We start from the raw sequence: 23,560 nt of genomic DNA on the forward strand, positions 1-23,560 counted from the left end.
AATAAAAAAGTAAAGGGTTTAATATTTTCTTTTAAGATTTTAACTGGGCAAAGATTCATCCTTGGGGTCATATAATGACCACAATACGTTTATACGTCTCACAAAGTAGTATCCTCATTACTTCTCGACAACTACCTGTTTCGAGAACAAATTTCCACCATCAATTAGCTTGGTATAGTTTTACGTCGTTTTATGACGATTTCAGACCACGGTGTTGGCAAGAAATGAATTGGAGACTTCAGGGTATAACAATTAATTTGGGTGTCTCGAATAAATTGATTAGGGTGCTGGGCTAGGATTCCACGAGCGGAGATTTAATTCTTAGTTTTGGGTTTTGCCCACAGATGGTATTAGGTAACACTTATTTTCAATGATGATTGGCAATACTGTGTTCCTACCTTATGTTCCAGAGTTAGTGACACTATCGACCACAAGATAACGTTATGTGCTCCAACCTGACACCGACCTGCCGAACCCACAAAAAAAGGAAAAAAATTAACTAATTTTAATTATCATATTTTTTTATATTTTTAGCACTTAACGCTCGTACCTTTTTTTGTTTGTCGGTTTAGGTAAATTCACACGGCTCGAACACCACGTCACCACTCTATTCTATTAAATTTCTCCTCGTCACCTAATTATTTAAACATAATGTTAACACCTTTTCCTTTTATTTTCACGTACTGTCATTAAATTTTTACCTTTGATATATTAAAAATGTTCTAGATATCTTATTAAAAAACGTTCACTTTTATTGTTTAAAACGCTCTTAATTACACGGATAGGTTAATTTGCTCAACACCACTAAACAACTGAACCTTTTTCTGAAAATGCTCTCTTTTATAGGTTCGGTCGTAAAAATGGCTCCTTTCCATTACTCGACATCTTGCAAACCCACTAGATTTGTCCCTTTTCCTACCACCAGTCGTCCCCCTCTCAATTAATTAGCAAAAAAAACCTTTGCAACATTTGAGCCCTAATTTTCGCCGGACTTGTTTTAAGAGAGTGCCACCTTAGTTTGTGCACATTTTAGGCCGATAAAACCGTTTCCTAAAATTCTCAGTCATATTTGTTTTGGCAACACGGGTTCAACTAGCATTCAGAACACTGCCTAAAATTGGAGATTGTAAATTCTCCACTTGATCAAAATGTCAAAACCAGAGATAAACAACAAAAAGAAAAAACACGCATAAGTTGACTGGCGGTATCGTTCCAATTTTTTTTGTTTTTTTCTTCTATTATTAATTAATATTTGTTTTTTCTTTTCAGCCTTTGTTTTTTTAGGTGCAGCCCCCAATGATGGACTACAGGAAACAATCAAGATCTCCCTCTGGGATGGCTAATATTCCCTTGGCTTATTTTGCCATACCAGTGGTTCGATACTTGTGTTTTCTGTATTTCACATGTGGCGGCTTCGCTTGTGTTTAATTTGGGCAACGGATTGAAGGCATGACAATCCAGTTGCCCTTAATTTTACTCCAAAGGGTGTATAACAAAAAAATGGACACCCCAACGATAAAAACAAAAACCCTCAACACACAAAATTTTTGGGAAAAAAAATTAACTCCCCCCAATACACAAAAAAACAACAAAAATGTGAACACGGCAGGTCATGAAAGGCATTACAGTGGCCTGCCATCCCGGGAGTGTTCACTGTAGTTACCACTGGCTCCCCCAACTCTACCGCATAATGGGAGCTGGTGGAATCTCATGGTTCGTAGCCGCCATGCAGGCGAAAAAGGCTACACCCTAAGGCCCCTCCACGCAAAATTTTTTTTCGCCCTCGGATTTGGGACTTTGTTTCTGTGAGGCACCGCAACAAAACTCCAGGGCTGACCAAGCATGCAGTCAGGACTGGTGTGCGGGGGCTATGGGTTATGTGATGTCGTTGATTAAACCCAACGTGGGGAACTCTCACGCCCTGAGATTCAGCCGGGCTAAGGACATAATTTGGCATTAGGGAAGTATAGTGTTCAAGGTCCATCATATAAGTCCTTACTTTGTGTCTCATTCTAGGTTGTCCGGTATGGACTTGAGAACGATTGGGAACCTAATTGCTCTCTTCGATGGATGTGGACTATCGCGTAAGTTCTTATATAGAGCGTATAATTACGAGATAGGGTAGGGAAATATAATATATACATATAAATAAAAGCTAGGGTGTAAAATTACAACTGGTATAATCAAAAAGCTAGTATAATTCTGGAGTAGAGATATAATTACGAGGTATGGTATAAAATGAAGGGAAATTATTACTGATTTGGACTTAAAATCAAGTACATTGGCATATATCACAGACGTAGTATTGTATTGCACTATAGAAGTAAATCTATGGATGGGACAAGCACGACATATAATTAAAGCTAACTTAAATCTAATATTGCACTTGTCTATCACAGATCTTGTTTCTATATTGCACTAATACTTTATGTCCTTGACATGGTATATACCGATAGATTTCCCTTGCATATTCTCTAACTCATACATATTTTGTCCAACGGGTTTAACGATTCGAGCCTTTAAAAATTTCTTGCAGAATTTTGAGTTTATGTTTTTAGAAAAGTCGGATAGGACTGTATTTCGCCTGTACACTTCCTGTCCAGGTCGAAATTTTACCACCCGTGCTCGTTTATTATACTTTTCAGAACTTTTTTTGTACGCTTGGTGCAAATGGTTTTTAATCTTATCTCTTAGAAGTTCTAGTTTATTTGGTCTATCTAAACCGTTGAGTTCATGGTCGGTTAAGGACTTTAGCTTTCTTGCAAGGTTATAATCACAACCACTTGAATACATATGAAAGCCAAACAACGCGAAGAACGGTGTCACACCAGTCGAAGTATGTATAGAATTTCTTAATGCACATTCTATTTCGGATAAATACATATCCCAATCTCGGTGGTCTTTATCGAGATATGTCCGAATGGCATTAATCACCGACTGGTTAACACGTTCCGACGCGTTTGACTGTGGTGAATATATGGCCGTTTTCATGTGGTTTATCTGGTAGGTGTCCATCAATTCTTCAAAGTTTTTGGAGGTAAATTGTGCACCATTATCGCTGTGGATCACTTCAGGAACACCAAATTTATGAAAAATTTCATCGAGGAGGAATCTGACTACGTTTCCTGTGGTTGCCTCTCTCATAGCTTTGAGGAAGGTGAATTTGGTGAAGTGATCCACAACGATGAAGATGTATGTATTACCCTTCTTTGACCTAGGATATTTTCCTAGGAAATCAATGTACAGCTTTTGGAACGGCCTATCAGTTACCACCTCTTTCCCTATACTGGGCATCATATGCTGATTGCTAGCTTTGGTTTCCTTGCACAGCTGACAGTTCCTAACATATTCTCGCACTTGTACTGTCATCCGAGGCCAATAGAAGAATCTTCTGACTCGTTCCAGGGTCTTTACAATACCACCATGTGCCGATGTGAGCGAATCATGGGCTTTCCTTATTATTTCTTGGGTTAGATTGGAAGGGATCCATAACCTCCACATGAGCTCCTCATTTTCGGTAACATGGGGTAGTGACTTTTTAAAAACATACCCGTTTTCTACCTTTAAATCGGGCAATTTATCCTTATTCTCGTTAATCGTATTGATCAAGTCTAAATATTCCTCGCTCTCGAACTCTAGGGTCTCAAAATCTAGAAAGTCCTCTTTAGTGATCGGCATATTTAGCATATCGGCTACAACATTATCGGTTCCTTTCCGATGCTCTATATTAAAGTTGAAGGCCTGCAGTTGCAGTGACCACCTAGCTAATCTTCCGGTTAGATCCTTTAGGGACATCAACCATTTTAGTGAAGCGTGGTCTGTAATCACTGTGAATGGCATCAGTTCGACATATGGTCGAAACTTTTTGATAGCCATCACAGCTGCTAGACATTCTTTTTCTGTCACGCTATAATTGCGTTGACAGGAATTCAATTTTTGGGAATAGAACGCTATGGGATGTTCCTCCCCCTTATCGTTTAATTGGTATAACACCGCTCCAATGCCATATTCTGATGCATCACATTGGATGTAAAAGTGTTTAGAAAAATCAGGATGGCGAAGAACTGGAGCGGATGTTAAAGCCTTTTTCAATGCTTCGAATGCTTTAATAGCTGCTTCAGATATTACAAACTTTTTACTTTTCTTTAGTGTATCCGTAAGCGGTGCGGAGATGGTGGCAAAATCTTTAATGAAACGCCTATACCATCCCGCTGTCCCTAAAAAGCTTCTAACTTCCCTGGCGCTTTGTGGTAGTTTAATATTTTTAATAGCTTTTACTTTGTCGGGGTCTGTCTTTAGCTTCCCATCGCCAATTATAAATCCCAAATACCTCAATTCGCGGAAGCAGAACTGAGATTTCTTAAGCCCTATAGTGAGATTGGCTTTCTTCAGGCACTCTGCTACTTCGTTTAAAAGACGTAGGTGATCGTCAAAGTCACTGGATATAACCAGCAGGTCGTCCAGATAAATGAAAACATTCTCTTTCAAGTGTGATGGTATAACTTTGTCCATCAGCCTACACAAGCGTTGGGCCGCATTACAAAGGCCGAATGGCATTACCCTAAATTGATATAAAGGGCGGCCGGGGACAGTAAACGCTGTGTATGCTTTGCTTTCATCATCTAATTCAATTTGCCAAAATGCAAATTTTAGATCAACACTGCTGATATAATAGGTTTCGTCGATTCTGCTTAAGATGCCGTCTATATTTTGGAGCGGATACGCGTCCTTTATCGTTAATTTATTAAGTTTTCGGGCATCTAAGCAGAAACGATTTTTACCTGGTTTTTTAACTATAGTAGTCCTGTTGGACCAGGGACTTTCACTTTCCTCTATGACATTTAACCGAAGCATGTTGTCCACTTCATCATATACGATAGCCTGAACTGCGGGGGATATGGGGTAATATCGATCCTTCACAGGTTCAGCGCCATCAACTAATTTTATGGAATGCTTCTCTAAGGAAGTCTTTCCCAATCCTTTTTCTTCAAATGTGTTAAAATTTTTGATGACTTTATCTAGCCTTTGTTGTTGTTGTGGAGTTAAATCATGGGGGTTTAATTTGTAGTTCTCCCCATCAACCATTTCATTATGTATCTGTTCTACATTCATTTCATCGACTTTAACTACTTCCGGGGCAATATTATATAGTTTCCAAAAATTTATCCCCAAGTAGATCTCCTGCTCTAAGTCAGGGCAGAGATACAACTCGATTTCTTTTTCCACGCCTTTGTATGAGATGTTTAAAAATACTTTTCCTATTATCCGGTGCTGACTACCAGCAGCCGTTTTAACATGGGAGAAGATGGGTTTTATTTCTTTTTCTAACTTCTCTACAATTTCCCTACAGCCCTTTCCCATTAGACTCACTGAAGCCCCAGAGTCCAGTAATCCTTTTAAATGGATCCCTTCGATCTCTACGTCGGCAAAAGGTCTAGGGTCATTAACTTGAATTGTTCTGTTTATGGCTTCGATAATCATTTTGAACTTTTTCCTCTTATCTGCAAACTTTTGACGAACTTTGGGGACCTTTTTGTTGCACAGTGGGACCTCAACTTCCCCGAAGATTCTTTCCCTAATTTGGTTATAATTTTTCTGACGCTCCTCAAGCGATTTTAGATGCCTTTCTTGGGCGTATGAAGATTCATTAGTGGTTTGTGTAATCTCACTATTGTTATTGATATGATGTTTATCATTATCATGGGATATCATTAGTTTCCGGGGTTGTAACTCGGACGTGAGCCCCCTTCTCTCTCGACGCCCTTCTTGCAGTTTCCCTGCTGACAAACGCTACATTTTGGAGTTGTAGTTCCAGGTTTGCCACACTTGTAGCAGAAAAGAGACCTGGTGGTTTCTTCGCATTCCCTAAACCCATGCCCAGTCTTCCTACAATTCCAGCAAATTAGCTGAGGATTTGGGTTTCGGTTAAATTGAATAGCCGACACCTCAAAATCTTCATCCCCATAGGACTGGTCTCCTCTCATGTCCATTTCTTCATAAATTTCATTGACCTGTCTGATTGGGCGTGCTGTTGTGAAGGTTGGTTTGTTTTCCCGTCTCAAAAAATGCTTCTCAGCCTCATTGCACTCTATTCGGAGTTGCTCAACTGAGGAAACCGGTATCGGGTAAACAATTCTTCCTATGCTCTCTCTTATATTCTTTTTCATTATCTTTATCATATCGATTTCAGGAATTGGTTGAACCAATTTGGTTCTGATTTTAGCCATTGTTTGAAAGAAATTGTCTACCGATTCGTTTGGCTGTTGCTTTCTTTGAGCTAGATCCGTGACAATTTCAAAATTCGATCGAGATGATTGGTATTGACTTAATAGGCAGAATTTCAAATCTTCCCAATCGTGAAATTGATTAGTCTTCTGGAATAACCAGAACCACGATTCGGCTCTACCGGAAACTAAGAGAGGGAAATCACGAATAATCTCTGTCCATGGTATCCTATATTGCTTTTGGAAGTACTCCAATCTAAAGACAAAGTCTTCAACCCCAATACCATTTGGACTCCCATCAAAATTTAGTCCTAGTTTATTTATTCGAATTATGTTCAACCCTTTTGTTTCTTCGATAGGGAGTGGTCTGTCCTGAAAAGCATTGTTTGTTTGTTGGGAATTGGTAGAAGTAGTTGGTGGGTCCTGATTGGTCCCTATATTGGCCGGAACTGGATTCAAAATGTTGTTGCTGTCTTGATTTTGTGCATTTTGAGCTGAGGTAGTGTTCGGAACCTGTTCGGTGGTATTTTCTCGATCGACGTTGCCCTGGGCTATCTTTTGCATCGTGATTGATAACTCTCCTAATGCTTTCTTAATCTCAGCCATCTCCGATTGAACGGAATGGACAGAGGTCTCTAAAGCCCTGATTTGATCAGTGTTCGGGACATTACGTGGTTGCTCTGTTCCGGTCTGCATTAACGCAGGACGTGGTGTATCCATAATCGGGGTCCTGGCGTTTATGGTGTCGGATAAATCCCTGAAATGTATGCCACCTGTTGGGGTTGATTCGGTCATTTCAGACTCTTTCTTCGTTTTCTTTCCTTCCGAATTATCTATGGTTCTATTAAGGTCGAATAAAGTGGGTCTATCTCTCTTTTTTGCTTGGGACCTAGTCTCTCTACTCATTACACTTTCCTAAGTTTTATTTTCTCGTCAGTCAATTTCTTGCTTTCTACTAGTTTGTCGTTTTTTTTTTTTTTTTTTTTTTTTTAAACGCTTAATCAAGTGTCAAATCTATTTATACATCTTTTTAGGAGGACATTTTCGGATGAGGAGTAGTGTGTGCGGTTTTCAGGCTATTTTAATGGTTTTGGACTGTGATGGATCATTCAAACAAACAACAACAAAAAAACACGATTTAATAAATGCACTGATGCGCCTCTGAACGTTGACGTCAACAGCTTTCAGTTCCTCTATTTGAATACAACTGACCTCTAGTTTGATTCCAGAGCGGATATCCTAATATTTGAAGCTGGATCACTATTAAATCTTAATCTGATTCTAATCTAATTTACTACCCAGGATATTCTGTGCAAAACGTTAAACCCTCAGATTTCCGTGCCACATCCTATTCTGGTATGTACTTTTCATCACTGAAATCTTGTCTAAAAACAACCATTTCCAGCAGTTTCTGTACATCAGATTCTGGCACCTGTCCAGAATGGCTACAAAAACGGCTGAATTGCTTGTTCCTGACGCAAAGTTGTAATGTTGGTCTATTTCTTTCTCTTTCTAGTGGTCTATTTCCAAGTGTTTCGATGGTATACACTTCCTAACGTCTACAAACACTAAGGTTTCTTTGGTTTGGGCGCCATACTGTTATGTGTCCCTTAGATGCGGCCTAATGATGCCTTGATAGCGCCGGCCAACTCCGTCGACTCCCTTGGGGTGAGTCCCATCCCGACATCTGGCCCAGGAACATCAACAATAAACAACTGGAGAACAACATTGAACAATCTACTATCACCTACTGGACACCACCACAATCCATACTAACCACTGGCCCATGGACCAGCTTAGCCGCCCTCCCTACCTTGATCACCTTTGCCCTTCTTTCCCAGATGACCCCTAATCCCGCACACAGCCACACCACTTACCTCACCTTCATGTCCCCCTTCCAATCAATTTAGCACATCATGATTTCTGATTCCAAAAAATACATCAAGTCATTTTTATTCTAATTGATTCTAAAACTAACATTTATGTCGGACTTAATAATTAAATATTTTGTTGATTATAATTTTGTATAAAATAAAATAATTTATGAATAAAAAAAAAAATAAAATTAAAAACTGTTTTCATTAGCTAAAGTTTCTCTTTTGAAGATAGAAAAAAATCAATATAGTGATTGTTTAACAAAAGGGGTATTTAAAACGAACGGTCTTTTGACCAAATAAAATGATCAGTTTAATGTTTCCTTTTTGTCCTTGGGACTAATACAAAACAAACATCCAATAAGGATAATCAAAATCAATCATTTCGATATCACGAGATCTAGGTTTCTGACATCTACCCACCCTAATGTCACTAAAAAAAGAGCTCTTTTCTAATATCGGACATGTAATGGGCCTAATTATCAGGATTAATAATCTCGCTCACGAGAATGTCGACAACAGACATTTAAACTGGACTTAACAAGCAAACATTAACTTGATAACCTAATTAAAACATTAATAATATTAATAAACAATAAATATACTGAATAAAAAATATAATATACTAAACAAGCAGAATAAATAATTAAAGATATGTTATGTCAGATAAAAGTTTGAATAATAAATAAAAAAGTAAAGGGTTTAATATTTTCTTTTAAGATTTTAACTGGGCAAAGATTCATCCTTGGGGTCATATAATGACCACAATACGTTTATACGTCTCACAAAGTAGTATCCTCATTACTTCTCGACAACTACCTGTTTCGAGAACAAATTTCCACCATCAATTAGCTTGGTATAGTTTTACGTCGTTTTATGACGATTTCAGACCACGGTGTTGGCAAGAAATGAATTGGAGACTTCAGGGTATAACAATTAATTTGGGTGTCTCGAATAAATTGATTAGGGTGCTGGGCTAGGATTCCACGAGCGGAGATTTAATTCTTAGTTTTGGGTTTTGCCCACAGATGGTATTAGGTAACACTTATTTTCAATGATGATTGGCAATACTGTGTTCCTACCTTATGTTCCAGAGTTAGTGACACTATCGACCACAAGATAACGTTATGTGCTCCAACCTGACACCGACCTGCCGAACCCACAAAAAAAGGAAAAAAATTAACTAATTTTAATTATCATATTTTTTTATATTTTTAGCACTTAACGCTCGTACCTTTTTTTGTTTGTCGGTTTAGGTAAATTCACACGGCTCGAACACCACGTCACCACTCTATTCTATTAAATTTCTCCTCGTCACCTAATTATTTAAACATAATGTTAACACCTTTTCCTTTTATTTTCACGTACTGTCATTAAATTTTTACCTTTGATATATTAAAAATGTTCTAGATATCTTATTAAAAAACGTTCACTTTTATTGTTTAAAACGCTCTTAATTACACGGATAGGTTAATTTGCTCAACACCACTAAACAACTGAACCTTTTTCTGAAAATGCTCTCTTTTATAGGTTCGGTCGTAAAAATGGCTCCTTTCCATTACTCGACATCTTGCAAACCCACTAGATTTGTCCCTTTTCCTACCACCAGTCGTCCCCCTCTCAATTAATTAGCAAAAAAAACCTTTGCAACATTTGAGCCCTAATTTTCGCCGGACTTGTTTTAAGAGAGTGCCACCTTAGTTTGTGCACATTTTAGGCCGATAAAACCGTTTCCTAAAATTCTCAGTCATATTTGTTTTGGCAACACGGGTTCAACTAGCATTCAGAACACTGCCTAAAATTGGAGATTGTAAATTCTCCACTTGATCAAAATGTCAAAACCAGAGATAAACAACAAAAAGAAAAAACACGCATAAGTTGACTGGCGGTATCGTTCCAATTTTTTTTGTTTTTTTCTTCTATTATTAATTAATATTTGTTTTTTCTTTTCAGCCTTTGTTTTTTTTAGGTGCAGCCCCCAATGATGGACTACAGGAAACAATCAAGATCTCCCTCTGGGATGGCTAATATTCCCTTGGCTTATTTTGCCATACCAGTGGTTCGATACTTGTGTTTTCTGTATTTCACATGTGGCGGCTTCGCTTGTGTTTAATTTGGGCAACGGATTGAAGGCATGACAATCCAGTTGCCCTTAATTTTACTCCAAAGGGTGTATAACAAAAAAATGGACACCCCAACGATAAAAACAAAAACCCTCAACACACAAAATTTTTGGGAAAAAAAATTAACTCCCCCCAATACACAAAAAAACAACAAAAATGTGAACACGGCAGGTCATGAAAGGCATTACAGTGGCCTGCCATCCCGGGAGTGTTCACTGTAGTTACCACTGGCTCCCCCAACTCTACCGCATAATGGGAGCTGGTGGAATCTCATGGTTCGTAGCCGCCATGCAGGCGAAAAAGGCTACACCCTAAGGCCCCTCCACGCAAAATTTTTTTTCGCCCTCGGATTTGGGACTTTGTTTCTGTGAGGCACCGCAACAAGTTGAGTACATGTATTGATTGACAAAGAACCAAAACATGCTTGTGTGACGTAGGCGACTAGACAACTGCAAAAACAGTTGTAAAATTATGAATGAAAATCGTCGATTTCTTTTTGTTTTCCGCTCACATATTTTGTTTTGTTTATGTTCCTTTGTTTTCAGCACATTTCGATTATTATTTTTCTGTTCCAGAACCTGCAAGAAGCTACTACTTTTTACTACGATAACATTTTTTCCTTTATGTTATCGGAAAAAATAGTGCAGTTCTGGAACAGACCAATTATCTCACTTATTTTTACAAAAATGTCAACAATTTGTTAAAAAATTATGGACAGCTGGAAGACAGCCGACAAATATATATACGTTGCTCTGTTCCAGAACCTGCAAGAAGCTACTATTTTTTACTACGATAACATTTTTTCCTTTATGTTATCGGAAAAAATAGTAACAATTATTAGATTCTTGCAGTTCAGGAACAGACCACGTGTTAGTAAATCAGAGTTGTATTTAAAGACAAATTGTCTGGGGTAAACGTCTAGTAAACTATCGTCCCAAACTGATAGTATTTACGCAAGTAACCGATTCTGAATACAAATAACCGATTTATAGATCCCTAGCCACTTTCACATCTATAGATCTCCGTCAAAACATTTTCCAATCTATAGATCCATCTGCCTACCTAAGAAAAAAATTTATAAGGAAAAAACTCAAAATCAAATCATTTACGGGGACAAAAACACAAAAAGCAATGGAAATATTAATAAAATTCAGTGTCTAAAAGGCCACACAACGAAAGTGCGAACAAATATTTGGCAATAAATTGACGGAACGAAAAAAAAACCAAATTCCTCCTTTTATTTTCTTTTACATATATCAGAAGTGAAGTGAAGAAGTCGTCTCTGTTTGTGTTTTGTGTGAGAGTATTATTCTTCGCCCACAAAAACAAAAGAAGAAAAATAGCAGCCCCCCCTTGAAATTATTTACATATGAAATTTGTGAAGAGTCTGTGTGACTGCTGCTGCTGATGTCTGTCGAGTCGCGATTTGATTGATTTGAAACAAAAGAAGGGAAAAGAACAAGGAAATAATTAAGAAAAATAGTACTTCTTAAGCTACAGGAGGACATACACATATACGCAACAACATACATTAATTGTGAAAATATTTCTCCACAAAGCAAAAATTAGCCATGAGTAGCGATGGGTCTTCTGTGGTCTTCAGTGATCACACACTTGACAAAGCCACAAAGGCCAAGGTAACATTGGAAAATTACTATAGTAATTTGGTAACACAATATGGTGAACGCAAACAACGTCTGGCCAAGTTGGAGGCCCAATTGAAAGATGAAAGTCTAACAGATTCCCAACGACAGGAGAAACGTTTGCAACATGCCCAAAAGGAGACAGAATTTTTGCGTTTGAAACGTCTGCGTTTGGGTGTTGAAGATTTTGAGGCATTGAAGGTTATTGGCCGGGGAGCATTTGGTGAAGTGCGTTTGGTCCAGAAGAAGGACACGGGTCATGTGTATGCCATGAAAGTTTTGCGTAAGGCTGATATGTTGGAAAAGGAACAAGTGGCTCATGTACGAGCTGAACGTGATGTCTTGGTGGAGGCTGATCATCAGTGGGTCGTTAAAATGTACTATAGTTTCCAGGTAAGTTTGATGTGATACAAAAAATATCCTACATGGTGGGGATTTCTTAGGGTTATTCATTCATGATCATACCAAATTAACATGATGTCTGTCTCGCTGATCTCTCCAGCAAGAAGGGGCGTTTCTTTTTTCCTTTGCTTTCTGAACAAGGTCACATGGCAATTAACACCAAAAAATTTCTTTCTTTTTTCCATTTCTGTTTATTTTGTTTTATTTACATTAAAGAACCAGAAACCCCATATCAGAGACAATGACTCACTAGGCACAAAATATTTAGTTCATTCAATATGCAACTGCAACAACACACCTCCTCTTGCTTCCCTGCCTGCCTGGGTATTAGGTCAACAAAATATAAACAATTTCATCATTTAAATGATTTCTGGTTGTTATTGTTGCTCTTTGAAGAAGAAATCTTGAAAGTGCAGAACAAACCCATAAAAACCCCATTGATCATCAGTACATATTGGTTTCTGGTGGGAGATGTGCTCTGCTCTGCTTGTTTGCTTTCGTTCAATGATAATGATGTTGCTTCTTTGATATGATGACGACAATACCAATACTTCTGATTGTTGTTGTCAATGCTGTGCTGAGCTCAACATTCATAACTTGTCCGTTGGCCTGTATTACAAACAGTTTGTTGTTGTTATTGTATTTGTATATATGTATTTTCGCGCTTTCTTCTGCCTTTTGTGTTGGGCTCGCTCCATGGACTACATCAAGATAACGTGAATAATTAATAACAAAACGAAAAATGCCTATAAAGTCGATGATTAAACTAAAGTTTGTAGAAGTAGAACAACAACAACAACAACAGTAAGCAAACAACAAAAATAATGGCTGTTGGAAAAAAATGTTGGTTGTGTAAGGTTTGAATGATATCATTTAAATAGTCCTTAGAGGGATTAACAACAACTTGAGGCAATTCCGCTTCCGGAGGCGTTACAAAATATTTAGAACAAACAAAGCAACACCGGATGGACAGAAAGAAGGAAAGTTTGCAACCATTGCAGGAAAGAGTGCTTCCATAGAAGCTTTCTGAAGGAAGGGGTGCTTCCAAAGACAGTTTCTAAGGGATGAGTAATTCCATGGAAAGGTTAATTCCATAGATACTTTCGGAAAGAAAGGATGCCTCTATAGACAATTTCGGAAAGAAAGGGCGCTTTTAAAGATGCTTTCCTTCAGAAACTGTGCTTTTATAGACCCTTCCTTTCTGAAAGGGTGCTTCAATAGACCCTTACTTTCAGAAAGGGTGCTTCAATAGACCCTTACTTTCAGAAAGGGTGCTTCAATAGACTGTTCCTTTCAGAAAGGGTATTTTTATAGACCCTTCCTTTCAAAAAGGCTGCTTCCATAGACCAATACTTTCATAAAGGGTGCTTTTATAGACCCTTCCTTTCAGAAAGGTTGCTTTTATAGACCCTTCCTTTCAGAAAGGGTGCTTTTATAGGGTGCTTTTATAGACCCTTCCTTTCAGAAAGGTTGATTTTATAGACCCTTCCTTTCAGAAAGGGTGCTTTTATAGACCCTTCCTTTCAGAAAGGGTGCTTCAATAGACTCTTCCTTTCAGAAAGGGTACTTTTATAGACCCTTCCTTTCAGAAAGGGAGCTTTTATAGACCCTTCCTTTCAGAAAGGGTGCTTTTATAGACCCTTCCTTTCAGAAAGGGTGCTTTTATAGACCCTTCCTTTCAGAAAGGGTGCTTTTATAGACCCTTCCTTTCCGAAAGGGTGCTTTTATAGACCCTTCCTCTCAGAAAGGGTGCTTTTATAGATCCTTCCTTTCAGAAAGGGTGCTTTTATAGACCCTTCCTTTCAGAAAGGGTGCTTTTATAGACCCTTCCTTTCAGAAAGGGTGCTTTTATAGACCCTTCCTTTCCGAAAGGGTGCTTTTATAGACCCTTCCTCTCAGAAAGGGTGCTTTTATAGATCCTTCCTTCCAGAAAGGGCGCTTTTATAGACCCTTCCTTCCAGAAAGGGTGCTTTTATAGACCCTTCCTTTCAGAAAGGGTGCTTTTATAGACCCTTCCTTTCAGAAAGGGTGCTTTTATAGACCCTTCCTTTCAGAAAGGGTGCTTTTATAGACCCTTCCTTTCCGAAAGGGTGCTTTTATAGACCCTTCCTCTCAGAAAGGGTGCTTTTATAGATCCTTCCTTTCAGAAAGGGTGCTTTTATAGACCCTTCCTTTCAGAAAGGGTGCTTCAATAGACTCTTCCTTTCAGAAAGGGTACTTTTATAGACCCTTCCTTTCAGAAAGGGTGCTTTTATAGACCCTTCCTTTCAGAAAGGCTGCTTTTATAGACCCTTCCTTTCAGAAAGGCTGCTTTTATAGACCCTTCCTTTCAGAAAGGGTGCTTTTATAGACCCTTCCTTTCAGAAAGGGTGCTTTTATAGACCCTTCCTTTCAGAAAGTCTGCTTTTATAGACCCTTCCTTTCAGAAAGGGTGCTTTTATAGACCCTTCCTTTCAGAAAGGGTGCTTTTATAGACCCTTCCTTTCAGAAAGGGTGCTTTTATAGATCCTTCCTTTCAGAAAGGGTGCTTTTATAGACCCCTCCTTTCAGAAAGGGTGCTTTTATAGACCCTTTCTCAAGGAAAGGGTGCTTCTCTAGACCCTTACTCAAACTCAGGGTGCTTCTCTAGACCCTTACTCAAGCACAGGGTGCTTCTCTACACCCTTACTCAAGCACAGGGTGCTTCTGTAGACCCTTACTCGAGCACAGGGTGCTTCTCTAGACCCTTACTCGAGCACAGGGTGCTTCTCTAGACCCTTACTCAAACACAGGCTGCTTCTCTAGGTCCTTTCTAGAGGAAAGGGTGGTTCTCTAGACCCCTTCTCCAGGAAAGGTTGGTTCTCTAGACCCTTTATTAAGGAAAGGGTGGTTCTCTACATTCCTTCTCAAGGAAAGGGTGCTTCTCTAGAAACTTCTCAAGGAAAGGGTGCTTCTCTAGACCCTTTCCCAAGAAAAGGGGTGCTTCTCTAGACCCTTACTCAAGCACAGGGTTCTTCGCTAGGCCCTTTCTTAAGGAAAGTGTGGTTCTCTAGACCATTTCAAAAGGAAAGGGTGGTTCTCTAGGCCCTTTCAAAAGAAAAGTGTGGTTCTCTAGAACCTTTTTCAAGGAAAGCCTGATTCTCTAGACCGTTTCTCAAGGAAAGCTTCATTCTCTAGACCCCTTCTCAAGGAAATGGTGGTTCTCTAGATTGCTTCTCAAGGAAAGGGTGCTTCTCTAGACCCTTTCTCAAGGAAAGGTTGCTCCTCTAGACTCCTTCTCAAGGAAAGGGTGCTTCTCTAGACCCTTTTTTTTAAAGAAATGCCGCTTCTTTAGACCCTTTCTTAAAGAAAGGTTGCTTCCCTAGACCCTTTCTTAAGGAAAGGGTGCTTCCCTAGACCCTTTGTCAAGGAAAGGGTGCTTCCCTAGACCCTTTCTTAAGGAAATGGTGCTTCCCTAGACCCTTTGTCAAGGAAAGGGTGCTTCTCTAGACCCTTACTGAAGCACAGTGTGCTTCTCTAGGCACTTCTCAAGGAAAGGGAGGCTAGAAAACCAAGGAAAGGTGGTTCTCTAGACCTTTTCTAAAGGAAAATGTGGTTCTCTAGACCCCTTCTCAAGGAAAGGGTGCTACTCTAAACACTTTCTCAAGGAAAGGGAGTTTCTCTTGACCCATTCTTGAGGAAAGGGTGCTTCTCTAGACCCTTTCTGAAAGAAACGGTGTACATTTTTCGGCACTATCTATCATTGTTTAGATAAGTCCCAGGAGTAATTCTCTCGGCCCAGATTCTCCCTTATCTGGATTCGCAAAAGGTAGCCTTTATGTAAAACATATTTTCTAATTTAATTTTGCCCTTTTTCTTGTTTCTTCTAGGATCCTTCAAATTTATATTTAATTATGGAATTCTTGCCCGGCGGTGATATGATGACCCTATTAATGAAAAAAGATACACTCTCAGAAGAATGCACACAATTTTATATAGTGGAAACAGCATTGGCTATAGATTCTATACATAAATTAGGTTTCATACACAGAGATATAAAACCAGACAATTTATTATTGGATGCTCGTGGTCACTTAAAGGTAATTATCTACAACCATCAACACTGAATAAAATTACAACAATAACCACAACATATTTATAATTTATAGCTCTCTGATTTTGGTTTATGTACTGGTTTGAAAAAATCACATCGCACCGATTTCTACAGAGATTTATCACAAGCCAAGCCCTCAGATTTTATAGGCACATGTGCAAGGTAAGATACGTTCCCTCGCTCTCTCTTTCTCCCTCTTTTATTTTTGCAAAAATATTTTTTTTTTTATTTCTCTTGCAGTCCCATGGATTCAAAACGTCGTGCCGAATCATGGAAACGCAATCGACGAGCCTTGGCCTATAGTACCGTTGGCACACCTGATTATATTGCTCCTGAAGTATTTCTACAAACCGGTTATGGTCCTGCCTGTGATTGGTGGTCATTGGGTGTTATCATGTATGAAATGTTAATGGGTTATCCACCCTTCTGTTCGGACAACCCACAAGACACTTATCGCAAAGTGATGAATTGGCGTGAAACCTTAATATTCCCTCCCGAAATACCCATATCAGAAGAAGCTAAAGAAACAATTATCAAATTTTGTTGTGAAGCTGATCGTCGTTTGGGTTCACAACGTGGCTTGGAAGATTTGAAATCGGTACCGTTCTTCCGTGGTGTCGATTGGGAGCATATACGTGAAAGACCTGCAGCTATCCCTGTTGAAGTCCGTTCCATTGATGACACATCCAATTTCGATGAATTCCCAGATGTTTCGCTAGAAATACGTAAGTGTGGTGGATTTTTATTTGTTATTGGTGTTAGTAGTATATTTGGGAGCGATCGATCAATTGAGTCTAGAGAGGTGTAGAAATTTGTTGTTTGCGTCGGGGTGTTTGGAAGTCTGTAGAAGTTTTATTAGACCTCGGTATGGAATAGAAGACCACCGTAGGAGGCTTCTATAGAATAGAAGACCTCTTTAGGGGTCTTCTATAGCATAGAAGACCTCTTTAGGGGTCTTCTATAGCATAGAAGACCTCTTTAGGGGTCTTCTATAGCATAGAAGACCTCTTTAGGGGTCTTCTATAGAATAGAAGACCTCTTTAGGGGTCTTCTATAACATAGAAGACCTCTTTAGGGGTCTTCTATAGAATAGAAGACCTCTTTAGGGGTCTTCTATAGAATAGAAGACCTCTTTAGGGGTCTTCTATAGCATAGAAGAACTCTTTAGGGGTCTTCTATAGAATAGAAAACCTCTTTAGGGGTCTTCTATAGCATAGAAGAACTCTTTAGGGGTCTTCTATAGAATAGAAGACCTCTTTAGGGGTCTTCTATAGAATAGAAGACCTCTTTAGGGGTCTTCTATAGCATAGAAGAACTCTTTAGGGGTCTTCTATAGAATAGAAAACCTCTTTAGGGGTCTTCTATAGCATAGAAGAACTCTTTAGGGGTCTTCTATAGAATAGAAGACCTCTTTAGGGGTCTTCTATAGAATAGAAGACCTCTTTAGGGGTCTTCTATAGAATAGAAGACCTCTTTAGGGGTCTTCTATAGAATAGAAGACCTCTTAAGGGGTCTTCTATAGAATAGAAGACCTCTTTAGGAGTCTTCTATAGAATAGAAGACCTCTTTAGGAGTCTTCTATAGAATAGAAGACCTCTTTAGGGGTCTTCTATAGAATAGAAGACCTCTTTAGGAGTCTTCTATAGAATAGAAGACCTCTTTAGGGGTCTTCTATAGAATAGAAGACCTCTTTAGGGGTCTTCTATAGAATAGAAGACCTCTTTAGGGGTCTTCTATAGAATAGAAGACCTCTTTAGGGGTCTTCTATAGAATAGAAGACCTCTTTAGGGGTCTTCTATAGAATAGAAGACCTCTTTAGGGGTCTTCTATAGAATAGAAGACCTCTTTAGAGGTTAGGGGCCTTCTATACAATAGAAGACCTCGTTAGGGGCCTTCTATACAATATAAGACCTCGTTAGGGGCCTTCTATAGAATAGAAGACCTCGTTAGGGGTCTTCTATAGAATAGAAGACCTCTTTAGGGGTCTTCTATAGAATAGAAGACCTCTTTAGGGGTCTTCTATAGAATAGAAGACCTCTTTAGGGGTCTTCTATAGAATAGAAGACCTCTTTAGGAGTCTTCTATAGAATAGAAGACCTCTTTAGGAGTCTTCTATAGAATAGAAGACCTCTTTAGGAGTCTTTTATAGCATAGAAGACCTCTTAAGGGGTCTTCTATAGAATAGAAGACCTCTTTAGGAGTCTTCTATAGCATAGAAGACCTCGTTAGGGGTCTTCTATAGAATAGAGGACCTCGTTAGGGGTCTTCTATAGAATAGAAGACCTCGTTAGGGGTCTTCTATAGAATAGAGGACCTCGTTAGGGGTCTTCTATAGAATAGAGGACCTCGTTAGGGGTCTTCTATAGAATAGAAGACCTTGTTAGGGGTCCTCTATAGAATAGAAGACCTCGTTAGGGGTCTTCTATAGAATAGAAGACCTCGTTAGGGGTCTTCTATAGAATAGAAGACCTCGTTAGGGGTCTTCTATAGAATAGAGGACCTCGTTAGGGGTCTTCTATAGAATAGAGGACCTCGTTAGGTGTCTTCTATAGAATAGAAGACCTCGTTAGGGGTCTTCTATAGAATAGAAGACCTCTTTAGGGGTCTTCTATAGAATAGAAGACCTCTTTAGGGGTCTTCTATAGAATAGAAGACCTCTTTAGGGGTCTTCTATAGAATAGAAGACCTCTTTAGGGGTCTTCTATAGAATAGAAGACCTCTTTAGGGGTCTTCTATAGAATAGAAGACCTCTTTAGGGGTCTTCTATAGAATAGAAGACCTCTTTAGGGGTCTTCTATAGAATAGAAGACCTCTTTAGGGGTCTTCTATAGAATAGAAGACCTCTTTAGGGGTCTTCTATAGAATAGAAGACCTCTTTAGGGGTCTTCTATAGAATAGAAGACTTCTTTAGGGGTCTTCTATAGAATAGAAGACCAGAGGTCTTCTATAGAATAGAAGACCAGGGGTCTTCTATAGAATGGAAGACCAGGGGTCTTCTATAGAATAGAAGACCAGGGGTCTTCTATAGAATAGAAGACCAGGGGTCTTCTATAGAATAGAAGACCTCTTTAGGGGTCTTCTATAGAATAGAAGACCTCTTTAGGGGTCTTCTATAGAATAGAAGACCTCGTTAGGGGTCTTCTATAGAATAGAAGACCTCGTTAGGGGTCTTCTATAGAATAGAAGACCTCGTTAGGGCTTTAGGGGTCTTCTATAGAATAGAAGACCTCTTTAGGGGTCTTCTATAGAATAGAAGACCTCTTTAGGGGTCTTCTATAGAATAGAAGACCTCTTTAGGGGTCTTCTATAGAATAGAAGACCTCTTTAGGGGTCTTCTATAGAATAGAAGACCTCTTTAGGGGTCTTCTATAGAATAGAAGACCTCTTTAGGGGTCTTCTATAGAATAGAAGACCTCTTTAGGGGTCTTCTATAGAATAGAAGACCTCGTTAGGGGTCTTCTATAGAATAGAAGACCTCGTTAGGGGTCTTCTATAGAATAGAAGACCTCGTTAGGGGTCTTCTATAGAATAGAAGACCTCGTTAGGGGTCTTCTATAGAATAGAAGACCTCGTTGGACCTCCGTTGGGGCCTTTTTACTTGTTGTTTTTAGGGTAGGAAGTAACAACCGCTTAATATTTTTTCAAAATACTAACATTTTGTCCTTGTCTGTAGATTTTCATAATATCCTTAACCCATCTCATTTCAATATTCATCTCATAACTGACATCTTTTCCACTTTTATTTACAGCAACGGCACCCTTACCCCAAGGCAATGAAATGGCTAAAGATTGGGTGTTTATTAACTACACTTTCAAACGTTTTGAAGTGCGAAATTAAAACAAAATCGTTTTCCTTTGCAAGGACATTCTTTGTGTTGCTAAATTATTTACTTTTGCTGGCAAAAAAAAAAAAAACTATACAACAAAACTTTTCCAATCTTAGCCAAACATAACCTTAATTAGAAAAGGAAAGAAGAGGGCCACTTGGAGAAGACTAGAAGAAGAAACACACAGATTTATTTGGCATTTTTTCTCACTCTCTCATTTTGACGACAATTTTTTGTTTGAAAATAAATATTTTTTTTTTGTTTTTTATTAAAAATTATTTGGCTGCTATATTTTTTGTGTATAAAAATAAAATGGAAATTAAAACAACACTTAAAACAAATCTTTTAAAAATATATTTATTTAATTTAACAATTGGTATGGCAAGCGTTACGATATAATTTTGAAAACAAAATTTTGAATAAAAACAAGTTTCACTTGAATGAATATTCAACAATAATAAATGGGTGTTTTGAGAATTTATTATAATATTGGCTGTTATTTTATAAGAAAATCTTTAGAGGGACGAATTAGACTATAGATGGTGATATTCGGCCTAACTTTTTTATATTCTATTCCATGTGGAATTTTAGATTTAACCCCTTATGAAATGCTTAAAAAGTAGAACTATTAAGAAATTCTTTAAATTGTATGCTTTTGTGAGGTTAGGCCCTAAGAATTTTAACGAATAAATTCCGTTTTTATTATTTTACTATAAATGTTTATAATTTGTTTCCTTCTCTTTCTTTTACCTTTCTCTCTTACAGCCTCAGCTCCCATGCCTCAAGGCAGTGAAATAGCTAAAGATTGGGTCTTTATTAACTATACATTCAAGCGTTTCGAAGTACGAAACTTAGAGTGAGGTTTGGCCTTCATTCGTTATTAAACAAAATATATGAGTATTTATTTCATAATTTAGAGATGTTTAGTTTGTAACACCCCCTTTTCAAAACTGATACACATACCCACACACACACTAAATTCATAACCATAAAATAAAATTAATAAAATAAAATTAAACAAATTAAAATTGATTGAAAAAGAAATGCTTTATCGGAACAAGAGAACTCCATTCTACTTGTATTGGTTTATGTTATGGATTTTGTTTCTCAACAAATCATTACAAAATAAAAATAATAACACAAAAATACAACATCCACAAATATCATTTATCCCACAACAACTCAAATTAACAATAAGAAAACAACAAGAACAAATTAAAACAATAATAAATAAACTAAAGCTTATGTACAATATCAACATTTTCATTGTTTTTAAATAGTTTTTTTTTTTTTATTTTTTGTTATAAAGCAACAACATAGCCAAGATGTTTTCCTTTGCAATTTTCTTCCTAACACAACATATTGAAAAAAAAGAATCAAAAGTAAATTTTTATTTTTTTCTTCCCCTTAAGTTAAACCCCTTTAATATGTAATAATCATTACAAACTTTAAGTAATATGTATATTAAAAAAATATATGTGTATGTGTATTTTTTAAATACAACAAGTAATTTAAAACACACAAGGTAGTTCAAATAATTAAACGAAAAAACAAATAACAATTTCCTATAAACATATTTGTGATTTAAAACAAAATTTCATATGCAAAATATCACAAATATCACCATAAACTCCGAACAGCTGATTTATTTCTCTATAACAGGGGATAAGCTCATTTTTGCCAACTCTCACTCGCTCTTTCTCATTGTTTACATTTCATTTATCTAACTGAGCTATCAACTCATTGTGCAGAATATCTCCCATTGTCTAGTTTGGGGACTCTGTTCCACAAGTAGGTATTAATATTCGGATCACAGCCCTATAAATTTTTTCGAGGGCTTCTCCAGAACACTCGAGATACATATGAACCTTGGAAGTGTCGAAAAAAATATTTACAAAATCCAAGTCGCCTCCAAAGGCACGAAAAAATTATTTAAAAAATCCACGTAGCCTGCAAAGGCACGAAAAAAATATTAAAAAAATCCACGTAGCCTGCAAAGGTTGGGAAAAATTATTTAAAAAAATCCACGTAGCCTGCAAAGGCACGAAAAAATTATTTAAAAAATCCACGTAGCCTGCAAAGGCACGAAAAAATTATTTAAAAAATCTACGTAGCCTGCAATAGAATAGAAGACCTCTTTAGGGGTCTTCTATAGAATAGAAGACCTCTTTAGGGGTCTTCTATAGAATAGAAGACCTCTTTAGGGGTCTTCTATAGAATAGAAGACTTCTTTAGGGGTCTTCTATAGAATAGAAGACCAGAGGTCTTCTATAGAATAGAAGACCAGGGGTCTTCTATAGAATGGAAGACCAGGGGTCTTCTATAGAATAGAAGACCAGGGGTCTTCTATAGAATAGAAGACCAGGGGTCTTCTATAGAATAGAAGACCTCTTTAGGGGTCTTCTATAGAATAGAAGACCTCTTTAGGGGTCTTCTATAGAATAGAAGACCTCGTTAGGGGTCTTCTATAGAATAGAAGACCTCGTTAGGGGTCTTCTATAGAATAGAAGACCTCGTTAGGGCTTTAGGGGTCTTCTATAGAATAGAAGACCTCTTTAGGGGTCTTCTATAGAATAGAAGACCTCTTTAGGGGTCTTCTATAGAATAGAAGACCTCTTTAGGGGTCTTCTATAGAATAGAAGACCTCTTTAGGGGTCTTCTATAGAATAGAAGACCTCTTTAGGGGTCTTCTATAGAATAGAAGACCTCTTTAGGGGTCTTCTATAGAATAGAAGACCTCGTTAGGGGTCTTCTATAGAATAGAAGACCTCGTTAGGGGTCTTCTATAGAATAGAAGACCTCGTTAGGGGTCTTCTATAGAATAGAAGACCTCGTTAGGGGTCTTCTATAGAATAGAAGACCTCGTTGGACCTCCGTTGGGGCCTTTTTACTTGTTGTTTTTAGGGTAGGAAGTAACAACCGCTTAATATTTTTTCAAAATACTAACATTTTGTCCTTGTCTGTAGATTTTCATAATATCCTTAACCCATCTCATTTCAATATTCATCTCATAACTGACATCTTTTCCACTTTTATTTACAGCAACGGCACCCTTACCCCAAGGCAATGAAATGGCTAAAGATTGGGTGTTTATTAACTACACTTTCAAACGTTTTGAAGTGCGAAATTAAAACAAAATCGTTTTCCTTTGCAAGGACATTCTTTGTGTTGCTAAATTATTTACTTTTGCTGGCAAAAAAAAAAAAAACTATACAACAAAACTTTTCCAATCTTAGCCAAACATAACCTTAATTAGAAAAGGAAAGAAGAGGGCCACTTGGAGAAGACTAGAAGAAGAAACACACAGATTTATTTGGCATTTTTTCTCACTCTCTCATTTTGACGACAATTTTTTGTTTGAAAATAAATATTTTTTTTTTGTTTTTTATTAAAAA

The 23,560-nt window shown here is 37.8% G+C and overlaps 1 protein-coding gene and 1 long non-coding RNA gene across 3 annotated transcripts; both read left to right on the forward strand.

Moving 5' to 3' along the window:
- The first annotated feature begins 1,945 nt into the window (after positions 1-1,945).
- On the forward strand, positions 1,946-7,879 carry LOC141403705 (uncharacterized). The gene is made up of 3 exons (XR_012412882.1): positions 1,946-2,084; positions 7,259-7,580; positions 7,741-7,879. It is a non-coding gene; the product is annotated as an uncharacterized lncRNA (long non-coding RNA).
- Positions 7,880-9,952: 2,073 nt separating this feature from the next.
- trc (Serine/threonine-protein kinase tricornered) lies at positions 9,953-21,423 on the forward strand. Of its 2 annotated transcripts, none has more exons than XM_073986523.1 (5): positions 9,953-12,257; positions 16,115-16,324; positions 16,394-16,500; positions 16,579-17,063; positions 20,931-21,423. In XM_073986523.1, the coding sequence occupies exons 1-5, from the start codon at positions 11,793-11,795 to the stop codon at positions 21,023-21,025; spliced, it is 1,362 nt and encodes a 453-aa protein (XP_073842624.1). In that variant the 5' UTR covers positions 9,953-11,792; the 3' UTR covers positions 21,026-21,423. The 2 variants fall into 2 exon arrangements, with proteins under 2 accessions (XP_073842624.1, XP_073842625.1); XM_073986524.1 differs by lacking the exon at positions 20,931-21,423 and adding an exon at positions 20,088-20,506.
- The last annotated feature ends 2,137 nt before the right edge of the window (positions 21,424-23,560 follow it).

The sequence above is a fragment of the Musca autumnalis genome, unplaced genomic scaffold (genome assembly GCF_047663935.1).
Source record: "Musca autumnalis isolate F117 unplaced genomic scaffold, ASM4766393v1 scaffold_4, whole genome shotgun sequence".
NCBI lineage: Eukaryota > Metazoa > Arthropoda > Insecta > Diptera > Muscidae > Musca > Musca autumnalis.